The sequence below is a fragment of the Bos grunniens genome, chromosome 22 (assembly GCF_055505025.1).
Source record: "Bos grunniens cultivar Pamir isolate PY7600 chromosome 22, Bosgru_T2T1.0, whole genome shotgun sequence".
NCBI lineage: Eukaryota > Metazoa > Chordata > Mammalia > Artiodactyla > Bovidae > Bos > Bos grunniens.
Genome location: NC_141186.1, coordinates 54667765 through 54687041, shown reverse-complemented (window position 1 = coordinate 54687041; position 19277 = coordinate 54667765). Strand labels below are relative to the sequence as shown.

The window sequence follows — 19277 nt, the reverse complement described above, 5'->3', positions numbered from 1 at the left end:
TCTGAGTACCCCTCACGCGACCCTTCACCGATGCTCTGGTCAAATCCCCCAGCCTCCCTTGCCTGCTTCCCACAGGAACCTCAAACAAGCCCCTTCTTTCCACCCTCATACCCTGATGCCTACCATGAACACAGGAGCCGGGCTGGGCCTTCTCAGATACACCATTCAAGGTCTTCACGTGGCATCAGGCCTTGTCCACAATTCAAGCAGCCGAAGGCCCTCTAAGTCTGGGCTCCTCCTCGCCGCCCTGCTAATCTCCCCGTTGCTTCTTGGACTCTGACCACACTGACCTCCCAGCGTTCCTCAAGCAGATCAGGTGGCCCCTCCTTGGAGACTCACACTCGCTCGCTCTTGAGTCTAGAGTCTTCTTTCCTCTGGTCTCCTCACCCCTCCTTCCCCTGCAGATTTGAGTTCCGGAGCCAACCCTTTGCCGAGTCCCACCTACACCACAGCTGCTCTCAATCTATCGGCCCAGCTCTGCACGTGTAAATTATTTCTTAATATCAGTCTCCCCTCCTTAGAAGGGAAGAAAGCAGGGATTGTTTTTAATGCGATATATGCACAGTGCTTAGAACGGTAACTGGCTCATAGTAGGGCTTCAAAAACAGTAGCTGAATAGAAGCATGAAGTAATAAAAATAAATAGCATACAAACACCGGATCTAGGACCCTCTTATAATCACTTTGGTTCAAGCTCTGCTGAGTCTATCCTGACAGACTCTGGACAGGGCCCTTCCTTCCTCAGAGCCAGAATTTCCCTTCATCTCTTACAACATGCCTCTCTATCAGAATATCCTGCAGCTCGCTGTTCTTAAATCCATGAAACCAAGTTCAGTTATGGTGCCCCCGTATTTTCCATATGATAGTGAGTTTCCCAGTTTTATCTTTGGCCTGATCAGAACTGCCTTTCGTTAGCTCCTCTGATACAGCAAGAAAAGCCTCAATATATTGTGGTAATTCAGACATGATTCTGAAGACAAACTGATGGTTATTTACATCCAGGCCAGCAGAATAACCTTTACCTAAGGAAAAGTTCATGAAATGAATTAGGCTGGATTAGGTAATCCATAAATCTGCCTCTGTAATAGGTCTGTTTCTTTTACTTTCGCCTTTGTTCTCTATTGCTTTTGCGACAAGTTAATCATTAAAGAGATGTTGCCTATAGCTTAAAATATATGCAGCGGCTCCTCTCTGGGAACCCTTCCCCCGATGTGCCTGAAGATTAAACTACAATACCTTTATTCAGTTCACCTGGGAATGGCTGACAGCAAGAAGAATTTAACACACTCCCTCCCGGTGTCAGGCCTAAACCAGGGCATCTTTGCAACCACTTTCACTGGTCTTCTTACTTCGGCTCCTCAGCCCACTTTTTCTTTGTTCTATAATAAATAAAAAAAATAAACAAATGCAGACCCCAGTAAGATGCTTCTCTACAACCCTTGTCTGCCATCTGCTCGGACTCCTGGCTTTCTGTTTGTTTGTTTTTTAAATACTGTTATTTAGTTATTTTTGGCTGTGCTGGGTCTCCGTTGCTGCTCGGCCTCTTCCCTAACTGCGGCAGGCAGGGGCTACTCTCTAGGCGGTGCTCGGGCTTCTCGTCGCAGTGGTCTCTCTTGTGGAGCACGGGCTCTGGGGCGTGGGCTTCAGTTGCGGCTCCCAGGCTCTAGGGCACAGGCTCAATAACTATGTCACACAGGCTTAGCTGCTGCGTGGCATGTGGGATCTTCCCGGACCAGGAATCAAATCCATGTCTACAAGAGGCAAAGCGATAGATAAGAAGTGATTTACTACAATAGGATGCTTGTGAGGCTTACAGACAGGCGGGTGAGAGGAGGAGTTTCCTTGTCCCTACATGTCAAGCCAGGACTGTCATTGCGCAATGGAAATGAGTGAAAAGGCAGCGGCACATGACCGAAACGGTGAATCGTCTCACGTTTTAGTATATCACCTTTCCCTTATATGTTTGTTTTTAGTGTGCGCAGAGGAATCATTAATTTACTGAGCTCACGGGGCCGGATGTGGGTCTCATGCCACAATTGTCTGATTGTTTTCGGGCATGTCTCATGCTGATGGTGCACAGTTTTGTTGCTGAACAAGCCTGCTTTCTTTAGTGATCAGTAACTTACAGGGGTCTCCCGTACTTTTTTCTTTACTAGAATCCCCTAGTGGAATCAACTATTTATTAATAATTACCTGGACTTCCCAAGTGGCGCTAGTGGTAAAGAACTCGCCTGCCAATGCAGGAGATGTAAGATACATGTGTTCAATCCTGGGTTGGGAACATCTCCTGGAGAAGGAAAAGGCAACCCACTCTGGTATTCTTGCCTGGGAAACTCCACAGACAGAGAAGCCTGGCGGGTTACAGTCCATGGGGTCGCAAGGTGTCGGACGCGACTGAGTACGTGCACGAACGATGACAAAACAATGACCTCATCCCTTACTCTGTCCCTATCACTTCCTGCCTGCCTGCCTTCCTCCCTTCCTTTCTCTCTCTTTCTAAAAACAAATACTTCAGTCTTGTCCTATAGCAGTGTTCCAGACCTTTCTTTCTTGAACTCATGATGGAAGTGCATTCTAACCTGACCCTCCTTTAAAGTATCATAACCCCCTTTTTAATACACACAACATAATGTTAAGAAAGGCAAACATTAAGCAAGGGGAAAAAATGGTTACTATTATGGTCTCTGTCAATAACTTTAAAAACACTAACCAATTTTTTACTATTGATGAATATTTAGGTCCCGGTTTCTTCTTGGCCCTAAACTCTAGTTCCAACAATCTCACCACACACAGTACAGCATCAAAACCCTGTGCATTGTCTCTTTGTATCTGTTTTATAGCTGTTCATTCATTCATTCAACAAATATTACTGTGTACCTACTATATGACTGATACAGATCTAGGCTCCAGGGAAACCACAGCAAAAAAAAAAAAAAATCATAAATTTTTGCAACGTATATCCTTACATTCTAGTGCGGAAAATTAAACAAGAGAACGGATAACAAGCAAAATTAAAATAAAATGTGTATTTAGAAAGTGATAATGGTGAGAAGAAAAACTAAATGAGGGAAAGTGAAAGTGAAGTCACTCAGTCATGTCTGACTCTTTGCGACCCCATGGACTGTAGCCCATCAGGCTCCTCTGTCCATGGGATTCTCCAGGCAAGAATACTGGAGTGGGTTGCCATTTCCTTCGGGAAGACCTAATTCCCTGACCAGGGATCAAGGCTGGGTCCCAAAAGTGAAAGCACCAAGTCCTAACCACTGGACCACTAGGGAATTCCCTGTATTTTCAAACATAGAGGAAACCATAAAGGCCCTGAGCAAGTGACATTTGAATAAATAAGATGGTTATCCAGCAAGCCATGTGGATGTCGGGGGAAAGTAACCCAGAGAGAAGAAATGCAAATATTCTAAATCTGGAATACTCCAGTTATCACTTGGGTACATAAGGAGGCCAGTGAGTGAGGAAGGAGAGAGGAGCAGAAGCTGAAGGCAGAGATATGATGGAGATTAATGGGACATGACCTCACAGTGAGCTGGAAATCCACTGGCATCAGAAGGTTTGGAGCAAGTTCGTTTGCTTTTACTGATTCTTTGACATACGATTTTTTGCTTCAGTCAAATTATACTTCAGATGGGTTTGAAAACTAACATGTGTGTGTGCATATATATACACACATACATATTTTATATGTATCTTCATAGAGATCTAAAACTTTTTAAAGTGTCATGGCATTCTAAAAGGTAATATATAAGCTCTATGTCAATAACATAAAACAATTACTATTGATGCATCTTGAAAATGATTGTGTGTGTGTGTTTCTGTTTCCCAAGAAAGAAAGAAGAAAGTAAAGTCACTCAGTCATGTCTGACTCTTTGCAACCCCATGGACTATAGCCTACCAGGCTCCTCCATCCATGGGATTTTCCAGGCAAGAATACTGGAGTGGGTTGCCATTTAGGGATCAAACCCATGGCCCCTGCATTGGTGCATTCAAAGTGTGGAGTCTTAACCACTGGACCACCGAGGAAGCCCCAAGACACCAAAAATTAATATCCCCCTTTAAAACAAGACTGTTACCATGTAGGTACATCTTCAATAAATTTGTAATCTATTAAAATGCCATTCTATAGGAATACTAAAAAGGAAGCCTTGATGATGCACTGACTACTTTTGGACACTTTTTTCTTTCCTTTATTATGCTTCCATGAAGGGGAGAGTGATGGATTTAGGGGGCTGGTTTAATATCAGTATATGGGAGTCAAGTGATATAAGGGTGCTGACTGAATCAATGGGGTCCCTGATTTGTGGTGACTGACTTAACAATAGGAGTTATGTGACCCACAGGGCCAGCTGGATCAGCGGGAGGGCCCCCCATCTTACAGGGGACAGCAGCCTTGCAGGTGGGAGAAGGTGGTGGACTAGGGAAGCTGGTAATACACAGGCTTGGGTTCTCTCAGCTATTTGAGCTCCCTAGGTCTGCCACAACGAACTGGCACAAACCAGGTGGCTTAACACAACCAAACCATATTCTCTCACAGTTCTGGAGACTGCTGCTGCTGCTAAGTCGCTTCAGTCGTGTCCGACTCTGTGCGGCCCCATAGATGGCAGCCCACTAGGCTCCTCTGTCCCTGGGATTCTCCAGGCAAGAATACTGGAGTGGGTTGCCATTTCCTTCTCCAATGCATGAAAGTGAAAAGTGAAAGTGAAGTCGCTTAGTCATGCCTGACTTTAAGCGACCCCATGGACTGCAGCCTACCAGGCTCCTCTGTCCATGGGATTTTCCAGGCAAGAGTACTGGAGTGGGGTGCCATTGCCTTCTCCGGTTCTGGAGACTAGAAGTCTAAAATCCAGGTGCTAGCAAGGCTCACGCCTCAAGAGTACAAGCTGTTCCATGCCTCTCTTACCTTGTGGTGTTGCTGGCAACCCTGTGTTTCTCGGCTTGTAGATACAGCGTTCCAATCTCCGCCTCTGTGGTCACAGGGCATTCTTCCCTGTGTCTTCCTCTCTTCTAAAGACAGTAGTCAGATTAGAGCCCACCCTAATGACCTCATCTTAATTTGATTACAGTTGACCCATTTCCAAATATATTCACATTCACAGGTGCTGGGGATTAGGCATGAGACTCAAGAGATGTGGGTTGGATCCCTGGGTGGGGAAGATTCTCCTGGAGTAGGGAATGGCAACCCACTCCAGAATTCTTGCCCGGAGAATCCTATGGACAGAGGAGCCTGGCTGGAACAGCCTATGGGACCTCGAAGTGTTGGACACAATTGAGCAACTAAGCACATATATCTTTTGAAAATTAAATTATTTTTGTCCCTGTCACATGGCATGCCAGTCTTAAGTTTCCCAGCCAAGAATCAAGCCTGTGCCCCCCATGCTGTGGAAGCAGAGTCTTAACCACTAGACCACCAGGAAATTCCCAACGACAGTTTGTTTTCAGAGAAATGTACTACTTCTTAAGTGAAAACATTTTAGCAGTATTTAAGTGTATGGAAAAGTGGAAGTAATGTCAATCCTGAGTATCTCAGTGGGGTGATGATGGATGACATTTTCTTCTAATTATACTTTCTAAATTTCCTACAATGTGCATGTAACCATCTGGGCCATCTGAGCTGCCAGAAGCCCTAACCTCCCTCCCCAGCCCTCAACTCCAACTCCGCTTTCTTACTGAGCCTGCAGATCTCTAGCGCCCTCTCCCATCTGCATCTCTCCATTTTGTGCTTCTAGGAGGTGCAGGTCAGTCTCCTGGGGGTTTTGTTAAAAATGTAGATTCTGATTCAATGGGTGTGGGGCAGAGAACCTGGGATTAGGCATTTTAAACAATTCTTAAGGGAAACTGATGCTGGACCCCACCAAGTAACAGGGGTTGAAACTGCTGAGTCACGAGGAGTTGTTCTACAACAGTGATCACAGTCAGCCTTGGATATATCGGTGCAGGAGTGCTCCTGCGAAAGCCTAAACCTAACGCGGAAAATCGACCACCGCCAGGAAGACTGCGGCGGCCCCGCTCTTCGAGGCCATCCCGGAGCCGCAATTGGCCATCCCACTCACGTGGTGCGGCGCTCACGTGAGGCCGCCGTCCAATCGTCGCGCGCCTCCGGCCCAGCCGCTGGCTGGCACCCCGAGAGGTGGCTGCGAGCGCCATGGCCGGAAGACCGCTGCCCGGAGGCGGAGGGGTGTGCGCCGCCGCCTACCCTAACACTTCTGCCGGATTCCCCCCGCACCTCCAGGCCGGCGCGATGCGGCGCCGCTTTTGGGGCGTGTTCAACTGCCTGTGCGCCGGCGCGTTCGGGGCCTTGGCCGCCGCCTCCGCCAAGCTGGCCTTCGGCAGAGAGGTCGAGCTGGGGGCGCTGCTGCGGTGGGCCGGCGGGAGGGGCCAGGCGGAGGAGGGGCGCTGCGGGGCTCCGGGGCGGGGCGGGGCTGGCGGCGCTGGGGCCGTCCGACCCCCGCGGGTCTGTTTTGAGGGGTGGGTTGGGGGGCCCATCCGTAACCGGGCGCTGCAGAACAGCGGGGGCAGAAGAGCATACCTCGACTCGGAATCACGCCCAGCCCTCGTCTAATGTAGGTGGTAAGAGACGTTGGGGACTGAGGCCTGTTACCTTACCAGGGACCCCAAAAATCTGCCCTCCGACTGGGCTAGTTCACTCTCGGGGAAGACGCACACCTCCTACATCCACTGTCTACCTTTCATTTTAAGCCCTTTGTGCCTGAGCATTTCTCTCCACGTGACTCTTAAGGTGAGAAGCCTGTTGCCCAACTCCGTCTTTAACGGGTGTTTTGACTGGTCAACCCACCTGCCAGGAAACTTGGGAATTTGGGATGTCCTATAAAAGGAAGATTGAGACAACCGTTTTGGATATTTCCCCAATGCTGAGAACTCTTGAACTGCCTCCCCACGTCTGCTAAGGTCCTATCTCCAGTCAAATAGGCAAGGTTCTACTTGGTCGAGTTTTCATTGCAGCTGCTGCAACTCAGGGTTAGTCCTCAACTGAGACAGTAGACAGTCTGGTTCTTTAGGTTTAAGCCTGTTAAGGGCTAATCCAGTGGGCACTGCCATGCTTGAGGTTGGTATCCTGACGTGTATAATTCTCATTGGAGTAAGTGGTCCAAAGTAAGATGAGTAACCATGAGCCATGAGGTTTTCTTGTTTTCTCAGTTGTGCAGCAGACCTTCATAAGCCTTTACATAAGTAGGCTGCCGCTGGCACATAATGGGGCTTCTGTGTAAATTATACAGAGACACTCCTTCCTCAAGACACCATATATTCAGCTGCTGGAAAACTGTCAGGAGAAAGAAGAGGAGGTGTAGATGGGTGCCATCCCCAGGGGAAGCGGCTCTCTGCACGCAGGTTAATAACTCAAAACCAAGTAAGGGGTCCGCATGTCCTTTGTGTAGGAGGCTTCTAAAGATCCTCTGTTCTCTCAGTACTCTCCTGAAACAAACGAATGAATGAAATCTGCATGTTCTCCAAGAGACACCTGGAATCACTAGTCAGACACTCCCAGGTGTGGTTTCCCATGCTGTGTCCTAGTTCAGAGCATGGAGTCCCACTGCCTGGGCCTGAATCCTGGTGGCTCCCCCAAGCTGTGGCACTTCAGGCAAGCTCCTTAATGCGTCAGGTTCCTTATCTGTAAAATGAAGTTAAGGAATAAATAAAAATGTACTTGTAACACTTAGCTCAGGGCCTGCTACCAAGTAGAAGCTCAAGAATGCCTGGTGGGACCTGGCTGAGTGGCTTATAGGCTGCATAGGACAGCAGGGAGACCACCAATTCCTGTGTTACCTGATTCTGGCATGTGAGGACCCTGCCCCTCATTTACTCAGACTGGGGTAACTACTTGGCCCACTGGGACTGAACTTCCCCCTCCTTGCTGGTCACTGTGGGGCCGTAACAGACTGGTGTTCAATAGGAGATAACTGGATATGAATTAGCACTTTACTTCCGCCCAAGGTCACATGGTTAGTACAATGGCCAAATAAATGTCTTCTCTGAGTTTGTTTCAGCTGTTAAATGAGTGTGCCACTGGCTGAGGGTTAAGTGAAGTCCTATGCAAGAAAGCTCTGAGGACCCCCAGGCTGTGGTGGCCTGGCTGCCAGCAGTGACTGTGACCCTGGGTGGCTGTAAGGGTGGCTGCTGGTCAAGCTTGTCCAGGGCTGACCGTGGCTGCAGTGATCCTTTCTCCTGCAGGTGAACGTGGGCTTCTGCGTCTTAGGCATTATTATGATGGCTACCACCAATTCTCTGATGTGGACGATCTTTAGCCGGGGCCTCAGTTTGTCTATGTCTTCAGCCATTGCATCTGTCACAGTGACTTTTTCAAACATCCTCAACTCGGTGAGTAGCCTGAGTGTATGGTTCCTCTGTCCCAAACCTGGGTTCTGGGTGGGTTGTCCTTGGGCAACACCTGCTTTCCCACCTAGGAGAAGGGACAGGAACCGAAGCAGAGGTTGGGCGGTATCTTGACTCCCTGTGGCTTCTCCTCCAACCTCTCAAACTTGGTGACCTTCTCAAGTTAGATGGCAAGGAAGTCCAGCTGTCGAAAGCCTATTTGTTTGCTGCTCCACAAGGATATGTGAACTCAGGCAGGAGACATGGAGGGTGGAGGTTCTTCCCTCCCAGTGGGGCTGAGCCAGTCAGCGTGCAGTCCAAGCAGGGCGGGCGTGCTGGGCCGGCTGTGTGCAGGGCCTGGCTGCTGGCCGCTGCTGGCCTCTCTTGTCCCCTCTGCTGGTCCACTGCCATGAGGAGGTACCTGCCCCACTTCTACAGGTGAGACTTGTTGAAGATCACAGCTGGGTTTCAGGCCCAAGACTTCCAGCTCCAGACCTTTCTTCCTGCCCTGGGAGGCACTTGGCCACAGGGGAGTCAGGTGGTGCCCACCCACCCTGCAGGCACGTGTCCACCCAGCCTCACAGCTGTTTCTGTCCCACAGGCCTTCCTGGGTTTTGTGTTGTACGGAGAGTGCCAGGAGGTCTTGTGGTGGGGTGGAGTGTTCCTCATCCTCTGTGGACTCACCCTGATCCACAGGGAGCTCCCACCGCCCAGGAAGCCCCTTCCGCACAAGCAGCGGTAGCACCAGCCGGCTGGGCAGACCCGCTGGAAAGACAGTCATGGCGGCTCAGGCTCGGGCTGGCGTGTGGGGACCGCAGCTCAGGGCGATCTGGGTGCTCAGCCTTCCGACCCTGGGCCAGAGGAGGATGCTGCCCAGGGAAGTGGGCCCATGACCAAGAAGCCTTGTGGGTGGACAGCTCCAGCTTCTGTCAGGGGAAGTACAGCTCGGCAGTGTTCTGCCCGAAGCCACCGCCTCCATCCGTCTGCACTGTGCTGTTGATTCTCATGTTTCCCGGCCCACCCAGCAGGCCCCGGCAGGTGCAGGAGACCCTGGGGTTGGTCAGCTTCCTGTATGGACTTGAGACCACACTGTAACTGCAATCCTGTTGCCTAACGAAGGCTAGTCACGGGATTTTGGAATCAGGACTGGTTGGGCTTTTGGCTTCACATCGATGTTACCAGACCATCAGCCTCATGCTTCTGTATTAAAGCAAGAGAAGAAAAACTGGATTAATAAATGCTTTGTTTTGTAAGTTTAAGCTGCCAGGTGTGTGATCTTGATTCTGTCCTGATTTTTTTCCTTTCCTCATTTTTTTGGAGTAAGAGCAACTGGGGTGAGCTGTAGTTCTCGGAGGGAAGTTGAAATCCCATCCCCACTTCCAGGCCTGGGACTTGGCTACACTCTGCCTGCCAGTTCCTTCCTGACTCTACCCAGGCAAGTGTTCTTCAAATTCAGGAGCATATCTGTCCATATCTCTTACAATATTTTATGTTATGTTATGGCTGTGCCACTTGGCCTCTGGGATTTTAGTTCCCTGAGCAGGGATTGAACCCTGGTCCTTGGCAGTGAGAGCACAGAGTCCTAACCACTGGACCACCCCCTGCCCCAGGGAAGTTGCCGTCTTGTCATTTTTGAGTCCTGATTGGACAGTCGCCCCCGCCCCCCCCCCCCACCGCCAGAAATCCACACACAAGCTGAAAAGTCATAGGCTGATGGTCTCACAAGAGAGCCTTAGCAACTATCGCTAACTTTGGTATGAGAACAACTTTGCCTTTTAAAACCCTACCAGTGTGTCTCCATCTGTCATCTCTCTCCTGAGACTCCAAGAGGCAGAAGTTACAGCAAACATCATCCATTATGCAGACTGGTTTTGTTTTTTAATACTGAGAGGATTTAAATTCCAACTCGCCTACTGGTGGCAAAAAACAAGGAAGTCGTATCCTGCCAACACTTCCCTCACAGCTTACCCTGATCGGGATGGTTCCCCAGCATTTATGATATGACATTACGGGCAGTTGACATTTCAGTCTTTTCCACCCACCCAGGTGCAATAACTACAGAAAACAAAAGCATTAAAAAAAATAAAAATTATGGCTGAGGTATGGCTTCCTGCAGTCCCAGCACTGCTCTGACCTCGTGAGCCCACCTGCATGAGGGTGCTGAGTCACACTGCAGGGCCTCAAGGAGGCGGCGGGCGAGGACGCTCCAGTACTACACATGGACTCTGTGCCCTGAATTCCTTTCCTAGGGCAGAAACAAATGGCCACAAAATTGGTGGCTAACCCAATAGAAACGTATTCTTTCACAGTTCTGGAGGCTGGAAGTCTAAAACCAAGGCATGATCACGGCCAGGTCCTCTTGGGAGGCTCCTTGGAGCATCCTTTTGTGGCTCTTCTGGTTTTTAAGGCTCTTAAGTGTGCCCTGGCTATGTCTGCATTACTTCAGTCTCTGCTGTGTCACCCAGCATCTCAGCTTTTGCTGCTTCACACTCCCTGAGGCATCTCAACTCCTTCCCATTTCATTTCAGAAAGGACAAAGTTCGTTGGAGTAAACAAGTAAATGAGGTCATGCAAATATGCTGGTCCTCATGAAAATCATTCCCGTCATTCCCCGCCACGCCCCCGCCCCCCCCCCAACAATTTAGTCTCCACTGACAGCTCATGCTGGGGCTTCCCAGGTGGCTCAGTGGTAAAGAACCCACCTGCTAATGCACAAAATGTGGGTTCAGTCCCTGGGTCAGGAAGATCCCCTGGAGAAGGGCATGGCAACTCACTCAGGTATCCTTGCCTGGAGGATCCCATGGACAGAGAAGCCTGGCAAGCTACAGTGCATAGGGTCACAAAGAGTTGGACACGACTGAGTGTGCATGCATGACTCGTCTGAACCAACCTTCTCTGATGGTTTAAGAGTCATTTCCCAACTTCAGCTCTCCCTCCACGCTTACCTACTGGGCCCTGGTATTCTGTAACCAAAACCCTTCCTTCACCCCAGTCTATCATCTGTCTGTCTGATCTATCAACCATCTATCCATCTATGAAACAATCTCTCTGTGTGGGCTCAAGGATCTCATTTGTCCCCAGTGGTTTACGATTGTTCCTGTTCTTAACTGTTTGTGCTAGGACTGTCCCACATTTGCCCCGTGGAAGTCCTGCACAGCTGGCTCAGGAAGTGAACATCTCTTTGATTCCTGTCTTAACTCATGCCCCCCATGTCTGACCTCCCAACCCTTACTGTTCCAAACCTCTCGTGGAGACCTTGCAGGACCCCACCCCCTACCACTAGGCCATGTAGCTTCCTCCTGAGACTGGTCTGCCTGTGTCCAAGGGTGGATGATAACCCCCATGTGCACGTGTGTCCCTGCTTCAGAGGACTTGGTTTTCACGGTTTGTGAGTTAACACAAATGAACATTTCCTAAGTAGCTACCACTTGATAGTTACAAGGAATCTATGCACAGAGAAAATGGGGGCCAAAGAGACTACTAGTCCAGAAGCGTGGGGTCCATCACAGTCATGAATCAGGGGTGCTAGAAGTAGCACTGGAAGTCTTTTATGATGGCAAAGATTTTGTCTCAAATGCCTACTCTAACCAGGTTTGTGGGTAGCCAGGGCAGTTGAGAATGGGCAGAAAGTCCTAAAGCTGGTGATGTCTCCATGGACTCAGGATGGGAGCCTGGATAACGCAATTGTTATTTCATCTTGAGCTCAGCTGCTTGTTTTCCAGAAAGAGGAAGAGACTTACCCAAAGTAACCCAGTTCTGTCCATCCAGATTTCATCTAATTCTGTGCTTGATGGTAACTTGTTTTGGGGGACTGTAGTAAATTACCACATCCCTTCTCTCTAGCTCTTCGGCAGCATCTGAAGAAACTGTGTCCTTGGATTCCAATACCTACTTGGACTCCCTATGTTTGATGATGACCCAATCATCAAAGGTTTCATCATTGCAGAAATTCTAGAGTCTGAAGAAATGACCACCTCTCAGGAATTTGTATCTTTCCAGTATGCTAAGCTCCCAGTAGAGGTGAGCCACTAGAGGCAGACAGGGCTCCTGCCTGGAGCTCAGTCTTGGCTTGGGGTGGGTCCCTAAGACCCCTGGGGGGTGCCCTGGTTGGCTTAGTCTTCAGGCCAGGTGTATTCCTAAGACAAATAACACTTTGCTTTTCCAAATTAGATTTTCTGAAGAAGTGATGCATCAGTAGGCAATTTTTTTTTAAGTTTTCGCTCAACTGAATCTTTAACATTTTAATTTTTGGAATAAGTAATTATTTGCACGTAGTACAAAATTCTAAAGATGCAAAAGTTACAGTGTAAAGCTTCTTAGCAACTCTTTCCTGCAGGTGTGCACCTCCTGCCCTCCCCGCACCCCCCACCCCACCCCACCCCCAAAGGTAGTGAGGGGTCTTTGACGACTTAAGCGTCAAGAGTTTCTCTTGGGGAATTTCACTCCCCACCCTCACCTAAGTGGCTTAGCAGAAAATTTCTCCCACCTCCTGAGAGGAGTTGGGGAAAACACACGTGTCTCCAGGCAGTCATGTCTCTAGGGATGTTTGAGGTACCTTGTAAACAGTAGGTGCTGCTGCTTATTTTGGCTAACTGAGACTGTGTAGGAACTTGAGCGCTGTACTTCTGGATCTTCTGATCTTTCAGAATAAGCTAGATGTCTGTTCTTCTACAGTATGAAGGTCTTCTATAATAATTCAAGTTGTAAAAATCGGTGTGTGGATCAGACTCAGCAAGTTGGAGGCTGAAATTGTTTTCAGCTCATCGGTTTATACGCAGTGCTCCCAATGGCAGAAATACTACGGACATCCCCGCCCAGCCCTGGCAGCATGTTCCAGCCCTAACGGCTGCAACTGACTCTCCAGCCTGGGTCTCATCCTTAGTAATCATCTACAGCTCCTAGGTACTTCTCACAGCACGCAGTGTGGACGCCCATGTGCCCTGCCCAGGACCAGCCAGGACCCTTCAAAGAGGTTGAGCTGAGGCTGGGACTCCCGGCTTCTCACACAGCGCCCCTCCCCTCTCCCGCAGCACTCCCCGCCAACTGAATGGTTGTGTGTCTTTGAATTTTCCAGGACAGTGAAGCCAGGGGAAACCCATCAGATTCCACATACAAGGCATCCTAACAAAACCTGGACTCAAGAAATTTCTCATCAAGTTCCTGCTGAGAAGAAATTTCTCATCAGGTTCCTGCTGAGAAGACTGTTCTCATCACCAACTAGACTTTGCCTGATGCCCCGGAAGGAGGTGGCAGCTCTGACCGGTTCTGAGCCTTGGTTGAACATTTAAGCATTTCTTGCCTAGGGATTTTTGTTTGCGACCCCATGAACTCTAGCACCCCAGTCTTCCCTGTCCTTCATCATCTCCTGGAGTTTGCACAAACTCATGTCCATTTAATTGGTGATGCCATCCAACCATCTCATCCTCTGTCATACCCTTCTCCTCCTGCCTTCAATCTTTCCCAGCATCAGTCTTTTCCTATGAGTTGGCTCTTTGCATCAGGTAGCCAAAGTATTGGAGCTTCAGCATCAGTCCTTCCAATGAATATTCAGGGTTGATTTCCTTTAGGATGGACTGGTTAGATCTCCTTGTTGTCCAAGGGAATCTCAAGAGTCTTCTCCAGCACCATAGTTTGAAAGCATCAATTCTTTGGTGCCCTTCTTTATGTCCAACTCTCACATCTATACATGACTACTGGAAAAACCGTAGCTTTGACTAGACGGACCTTTGTCAGCAAAGTGATGTCTCTGCTTTTTAATATGCTGTCTACGTTTGTCATAGCTTTTCTTCCAAGGAAACCTTAGATATTAGCTTTCAGATAATTAGATTTTATTACTCATTAGATTTCAGATGATCAGGCTTGATTACTCATATGAGGGCAGATTCAAGAGCTAGCTGGGTGAAAGATAGCATTCAAAGGCCAACCAACCACAGCATCACAACCACTGGGCCAGGTCACGTGGAATCACAGTGTCACCTTATTGACAGTAGAAATGCCCAGCCTGGGTCCCAGAGTCCTGCCCTGCCACCTTGAGTTTTGGACCACGGCTGTCTGTGATCAGAACCAAAGGCGTCCACAGCCCCAGAGGCCCTCCCTGGACCCTAGGCTATCAGAAGCCCAAAGCTGCTGCCCACTCGCCCCGTGAGAAGGGACCACCTCTTCAGTCCCAGTGCACATCAGCCCTGGAAGCAGCAGCTGACTGGAGCCTTCTGCCCACCCTGGCTGGGCCTGCTGAAGGTGTCTTCTCTCTCCGCTGTGTTTGCCTGAAGTCTGAGGACTTCTGCCCCTCACTCCCACCTCTCCTTCCTCCCAGAGGGGGCCTTTCCTACAGACCTCAGCACATACCAAGCCCAGGCCCAAACCAGACGCAGGACTGAGGACCACGTGCTGTCTGCTTGCCTTTGACTTTTGACAATTTCAGGCAACTTGAAACTGTGATACCTGAAACCAAAATTCATGACCCCTGCCTGCGCTTCCTCACAGCTGGTGGGCCTTCAAGGCACCTGCAGTGCAGGGGCCATTTCCAGTTTTCCACGTGGAAGAAGCCCCAGCCCCCTGGTGATGGTGGTGGGTGAGCCAGTGGTCCCACCTACTTGATCATGGTAAGTTAAGATCAGGAAACTTCAAGGGGGCTGACACGGGGCAGGGGGAGGGACGGGGGAAGATGGTGAATGGCTCTACCCATCCTGGTGCAGGACCCTGCCTACCTGTTCCCGCCAAACAGCCTCTGGACTTTCTCCAAGGAAGCCACAGGCTCCTCACCTTGTTCTCATCCAGACATTTCACTCCCACTCTTAACACCCAAAACATCCCCCTCTACACCCCTGCTCCTCACGCCAGCCGGCCCATCACAGGCCCCTGCCCAGCTGAGCAGGGTCAGCTCTGCGTCCCCTGATGCCCCCAGACCCGAGCTTCCCTTTTCAAGAAGGCCTGCCCTTATGAACCACCTTGGACGTGGCCCTAGAGTGGCCAGTGAATTTGCTGATCCTGTTGCTTCAGTTTCTCCCTCTCACGGTCAAGGAGGTTAAAATCTATCACCCTGTACCTCCCATTCACTCCTTGACCCCCAGGGATAAAGCCGCCTCAGTGACCCCGTGGGCCTCCACCTCAGGGTGTGAAAGCAGGCAGGCCAGCCAGAAGGGCCCTGACTTGAACCAGCTCCAGGAAAAGAAGGGGGTTAAAGAAGGGTGACCCATCCTGACCTTTGGGGTAAAGAAGAATCCCAAGGAGTGCCTCCATGAAGGCTCCCGCCTAGCCCCCCACCTCATCTGACTGATGCTAGTGGCCCCATATGGCGGGCCTAGAAGCAGAGCTGTGGGCAGGAGTACAGGGACCCGGAGAGATGGCCTTGGCCTGCCAACAGGCTCTTGGCCACAGGGAGGTGGCCCAGCCCGGGAGGGAGAACCACCTTCCCTCGGGCAGAGATCTGTCCCTTCCTGGGGGGATGGTGGTCATCCCAGAAGGAGGCACCTCCTTGTGCCAACACAAAGCCCTTGTGTTACCTGCAGTTCTTCTCTGGGTGCTGCCCTCCAGAGACTTGCTCAGATGATCAGTACACATTTAACTAAACTCCGATGCCTTTGAGATGACCATGTGGTCCTCTGGGTCACTTTTCTCTTTCTGTGAACAAGCTTCTTAGTGTCTTATGCTGGGACCATGTGGGAACTTGGAGAGCCATCTGATCCTCCGAACTTCCCAGGTCAAGGGACTGTCTCTTTCTGGGGTCAGGCTTCTTTGTTCTGGACCCCGTTGGGGATGCCTGCTCCTCCCTCTAAGGCCATAACCCCCCCCAACTGGACACACACTGGCAGAGGCACCATGTAGCACCGTGTGGGCTGAATGAGAGATATTTTATGTGAAATTTGCAGGAAATTCAGAGGTGGAGGCCTGGGCTCTAGAGTCAAGGACCTTCAGTTCTGGGCACTCTTGGCCCAAATGTCCACAGTAGATGCTCCATCAATGTTTGGTGCATAAAAGGTGAGTTTTCTTCCTGCTGGAAATACCACGGGAAGAAAATCCCAAGACAAAGGTGTAGCTATGTGACACTTGTCTCCTGGGCCACAAATGGGAGAGAAGAGGCTTAGAGATGTCCTCAAGGTGACCTGAGAGGCAGGATGCAGCCCAGGGGTCTAGACTGGGAGCTCCATGAAGACACGAGACTCTGGCAGCTGAGGTGGACCAGAGAGCTTTTTATTCAAACAAAGAGGTGGAGGCTTGTGCCTGGCCTCCCTCCCTGCAGCCCTCAGCTTGTTCTGACATCAGTTGCCCAGTGGTAAGTTTGGGGTTAAGCAGAATATCACACTGGCGACAGCCACTATGGAGAGAAGGCCACTGTGGTTGCTGGTGCGAGGCCACGAGGCTTAGGGTTGGGCAGGTGATTCCCACACGGCCCAGGTGCCTCTCCTGGGACATGGTCTCATGTGTCTAGTGTGGAGGAAGATGGGCTCAGCGAGGAGAGGGGTCGGGGCTGGGTCCCACTCTGTGCAGGTGAAAGGCCTCTGCACCCACCAATCTGAAAGCAGAAGCGGCTTTGGGCCTGGTGGGTATTTCTGCTTTCAGGCCATGATGACCAGAGGAAGACCAGTTTCAAACCTGTCATGCAGGGACATTTCTCAGGGGCCCTGTGGTTCAGCACCTGCCTTTGACCTCAGGCTTGGACTCAGCAGAGACCCCTGAAGCTGTCTGCAAACAGTGACCAGTGACCCCTCTCCCCTTCTTCTAACCACGGCCTCCTGGGGACTCCAGGGGTTGGGATGGCTTTCCTTCCCCAGCATGGAGTCTCTTGGGTGTACGGTCCATCAAGCCTGTGCCTTGGATGCTTTTTTGGGTAAGGATAAAAACTAGCAGGCCTCCGTAGCCACATCCTGCCTAGATGGTGAGTTAACAGGCTTAAGAGCCCCCAGGGTCCCTTATGTGGCCGTTAATAAATATTAAAGCTGATACAGACCCAGAAAAGAGGCCTATGGCCTGGGTGTGGAAGGCCCCATGCCCTGCCAACTACTCTATCAATGCCAGAGTCCTGTTGTCGCCCTCTTGTGAGACATCATTAGAGCTGGGATGAGGAAAGAAGCAGACCCTCCACAAGAAAACCCAGAGCCTGGCAGGTCACTGGGGATGGACGGCAGTGTCTCTCTGACAATCGCCACCTTTATGGAATGCCCAAGGGTGTCCTCCCAGAACTAGGCCACTGCCTGGCCCTCCTTTCTTACCCACAGTCACCATGGGGCGCCAACCCTCTGCTGGACTCTGTGAAAGATGCTGCTTCAGCTGCTATGAGAACGGGGATTGTGAACCCATGACGCTCTGCTCAGGCCTTCAGGAATGATCACGGACACTTCAGGCTTCACAAGGGATGAGCAGGGTCCCGGCTCAGCCTGGTAGTGTGGGAGGTCTGTGTGTGTGACAGGGGGCCTTCCTGCTTCTCAATCGGCAGGCCCTGGCCCCCATTCATGGTTTGAGAGAGACGCCCCAAGAAAGGACACTGTCTTGGGAGAACAGGCCTAAGACTCTTAGGCCAGATTTTCTGGTCAGTTCTGCCCATGTGGGTGGTTAGACTTTTTTCAGGAGGGACAGTTAAATGCAGTTCTCACAGGGGAGGTTGGAGTTCCAGGAGCTCTACATAGGTTGTCCTTCTGCCCCTCCACCGGGAGTGGACAGAGTCTTAGCCCCGGGACAGGATGCCTCGGAGTGGACTGAGGCTTCTGGTGTCTGTGGAATGCGAGCTGTTTGGGTGCTGCTGTCACAACTTAGGCTCATGCCTACCGTGCATGTCCCACATGTGTGGGGCCCTCTCTCAAACCAAACTGGAGCCCTGGAGGCAGCCAAGGCCACCATGGCTGTCTCCTAGTAAGGCAGGCAAGGGGGTTGGTGGTGGGTAGCCCTTTCTGGGGAGCAGCCAGGATCCTTGCCGCCTGCCCAGGCCCATCTCTGCTAATGCTGGTGTCCCCCCCAGGTTCCCAAGGCCAGCCCTGCTCTGTCCTTCCGTCACCGCCTCACAGCCTTAGTTCCCCAAAGCCAGGAGCCTGGGCCCCAACCTTCTCAAGAGAAGACAGACACCCCAAGGAAGGACAGAGAGGCAAGTTCTTTTCTGCCCCTGGGCTGCCCTGCTCGTAGCTTCCTTTGCTGGGTGAGGCTGTGCAGGCTGAGAAGCTTGCCCAGCCTCGGAGGATGGTTCCTGACAATCCCTCACAGGGTGGGGAGCTCACAGCAGGGCTCTCGTCTGCCTCCATCAAGCTGCGTCCACCCCCGCCGCCTGACCTGGCCCGGCGTGGGGAGGGGGTCGGGGGTTGGAGGTCAGGGGAGTGAGGGGAGCGCGTGGGGTGCCCAGGTGCCCCGGGCTGCAGCCAGCGAGGCCCGGTGCCGGCCTCGCCCGCAGCGTCACTCATCGACCACCTCCACGAAGGCCTCGTTCTTCGGCTCCTCCGACGGCTCCTCTGTCGTCGTTGTCGTCGTCTCCGTGTTCTCCGTGTCCGACACCGAGGACACCTGTCGCACCCAGTCTCTGTCGCTGAGCGGCTTTGGGTGACGCGGTCCGGAGAAGGGGTTGAACCAGTTCAGGGAAAAGTCCCCGCCGAAGGTCTCTTTGACCGACTTCCAGCTGCCCCTGCGTTCCCTGCGCTGCTTCTTTCGTTGGAGGCGCTCGATGCCCTGCGGGGAGAATGGGATACAGAGGGTCAGCGTGCTGGGGCCCCGGCACAGCAGAGCGCCGAGGCCCAGGGCTGGGGGCTCCTCAGAGGGCAGGGAGGGGCGCCGGGGGGCTCCTCAGAGGGCGAGGAGGGGCGCCGGGGGGCTCCTCAGAGGGCAGGGAGGGGTGTCGGGGGCGCTCCTCAGAGGGCGAGGAGGGGCGCCGGGGGGCTCCTCAGAGGGCAGGGAGGGGTGTCGGGGGCGCTCCTCAGAGGGCGAGGAGGGGCGCCGGGGGGCTCCTCAGAGGGCAGGGAGGGG

At 51.5% G+C, this 19277-nt stretch overlaps 3 protein-coding genes across 23 annotated transcripts in view; 1 reads left to right on the top strand and 2 right to left on the bottom strand.

Moving 5' to 3' along the window:
- Positions 1-6170, bottom strand: part of LOC147348650 (uncharacterized) — a 47209-nt gene extending 41039 nt beyond the window's left edge. For 5 of the 11 annotated variants that reach the window (XR_015151786.1, XR_015151787.1, XM_086368481.1 and 2 more), the window contains exon 1: positions 124-925. The gene's annotated coding sequence lies outside the window, so the exon portion shown is untranslated. Of the gene's footprint in view, positions 1-123; positions 1751-4908; positions 5013-5675; positions 6036-6058 lie in introns of those variants that run through there. The other 6 variants (XM_086368482.1, XM_086368485.1, XR_015151790.1 and 3 more) reach the window with 5 other exon arrangements.
- On the top strand, positions 6107-9595 carry TMEM42 (transmembrane protein 42). Of its 2 annotated transcripts, none has more exons than XR_015151792.1 (3): positions 6107-6568; positions 8196-8342; positions 8938-9595. XR_015151792.1 is itself a non-coding variant. In XM_086368487.1 (3 exons), exons 1-3 carry the CDS (start codon positions 6151-6153, stop codon positions 9076-9078), a joined length of 480 nt encoding a protein of 159 aa, XP_086224613.1. In that variant the 5' UTR covers positions 6107-6150; the 3' UTR covers positions 9079-9595. The 2 variants fall into 2 exon arrangements, 1 of the variants encoding a protein (XP_086224613.1); XM_086368487.1 differs by having other exon boundaries at positions 6107-6342.
- Positions 9596-16505: 6910 nt separating this feature from the next.
- Positions 16506-19277, bottom strand: part of ZDHHC3 (zDHHC palmitoyltransferase 3) — a 60775-nt gene continuing 58003 nt past the window's right edge. For all 10 annotated transcript variants that reach the window (XM_086368460.1, XM_086368463.1, XM_086368467.1 and 7 more), the window contains one exon: positions 16506-18983. In XM_086368460.1, coding sequence (XP_086224586.1) covers positions 18714-18983 — 270 coding nt within the window. In that variant the 3' untranslated portion in view covers positions 16506-18713. The remainder of the gene's footprint in view (positions 18984-19277) is intronic.

What these genes read in the sequence shown, in the direction of transcription:
- TMEM42 (XM_086368487.1), top strand. Translation starts at nt 6,151, where the DNA reads ATGGCCGGAAGACCGCTGCCCGGAGGCGGAGGGGTGTGCGCCGCCGCC. An exon ending in AGCTGGCCTTCGGCAGAGAG is followed by an intron (nt 6,343 to 8,195) that starts GTCGAGCTGGGG and finishes TTTCTCCTGCAG; the next exon opens with GTGAACGTGGGCTTCTGCGT. An exon ending in TTTCAAACATCCTCAACTCG is followed by an intron (nt 8,343 to 8,937) that starts GTGAGTAGCCTG and finishes TCTGTCCCACAG; the next exon opens with GCCTTCCTGGGTTTTGTGTT.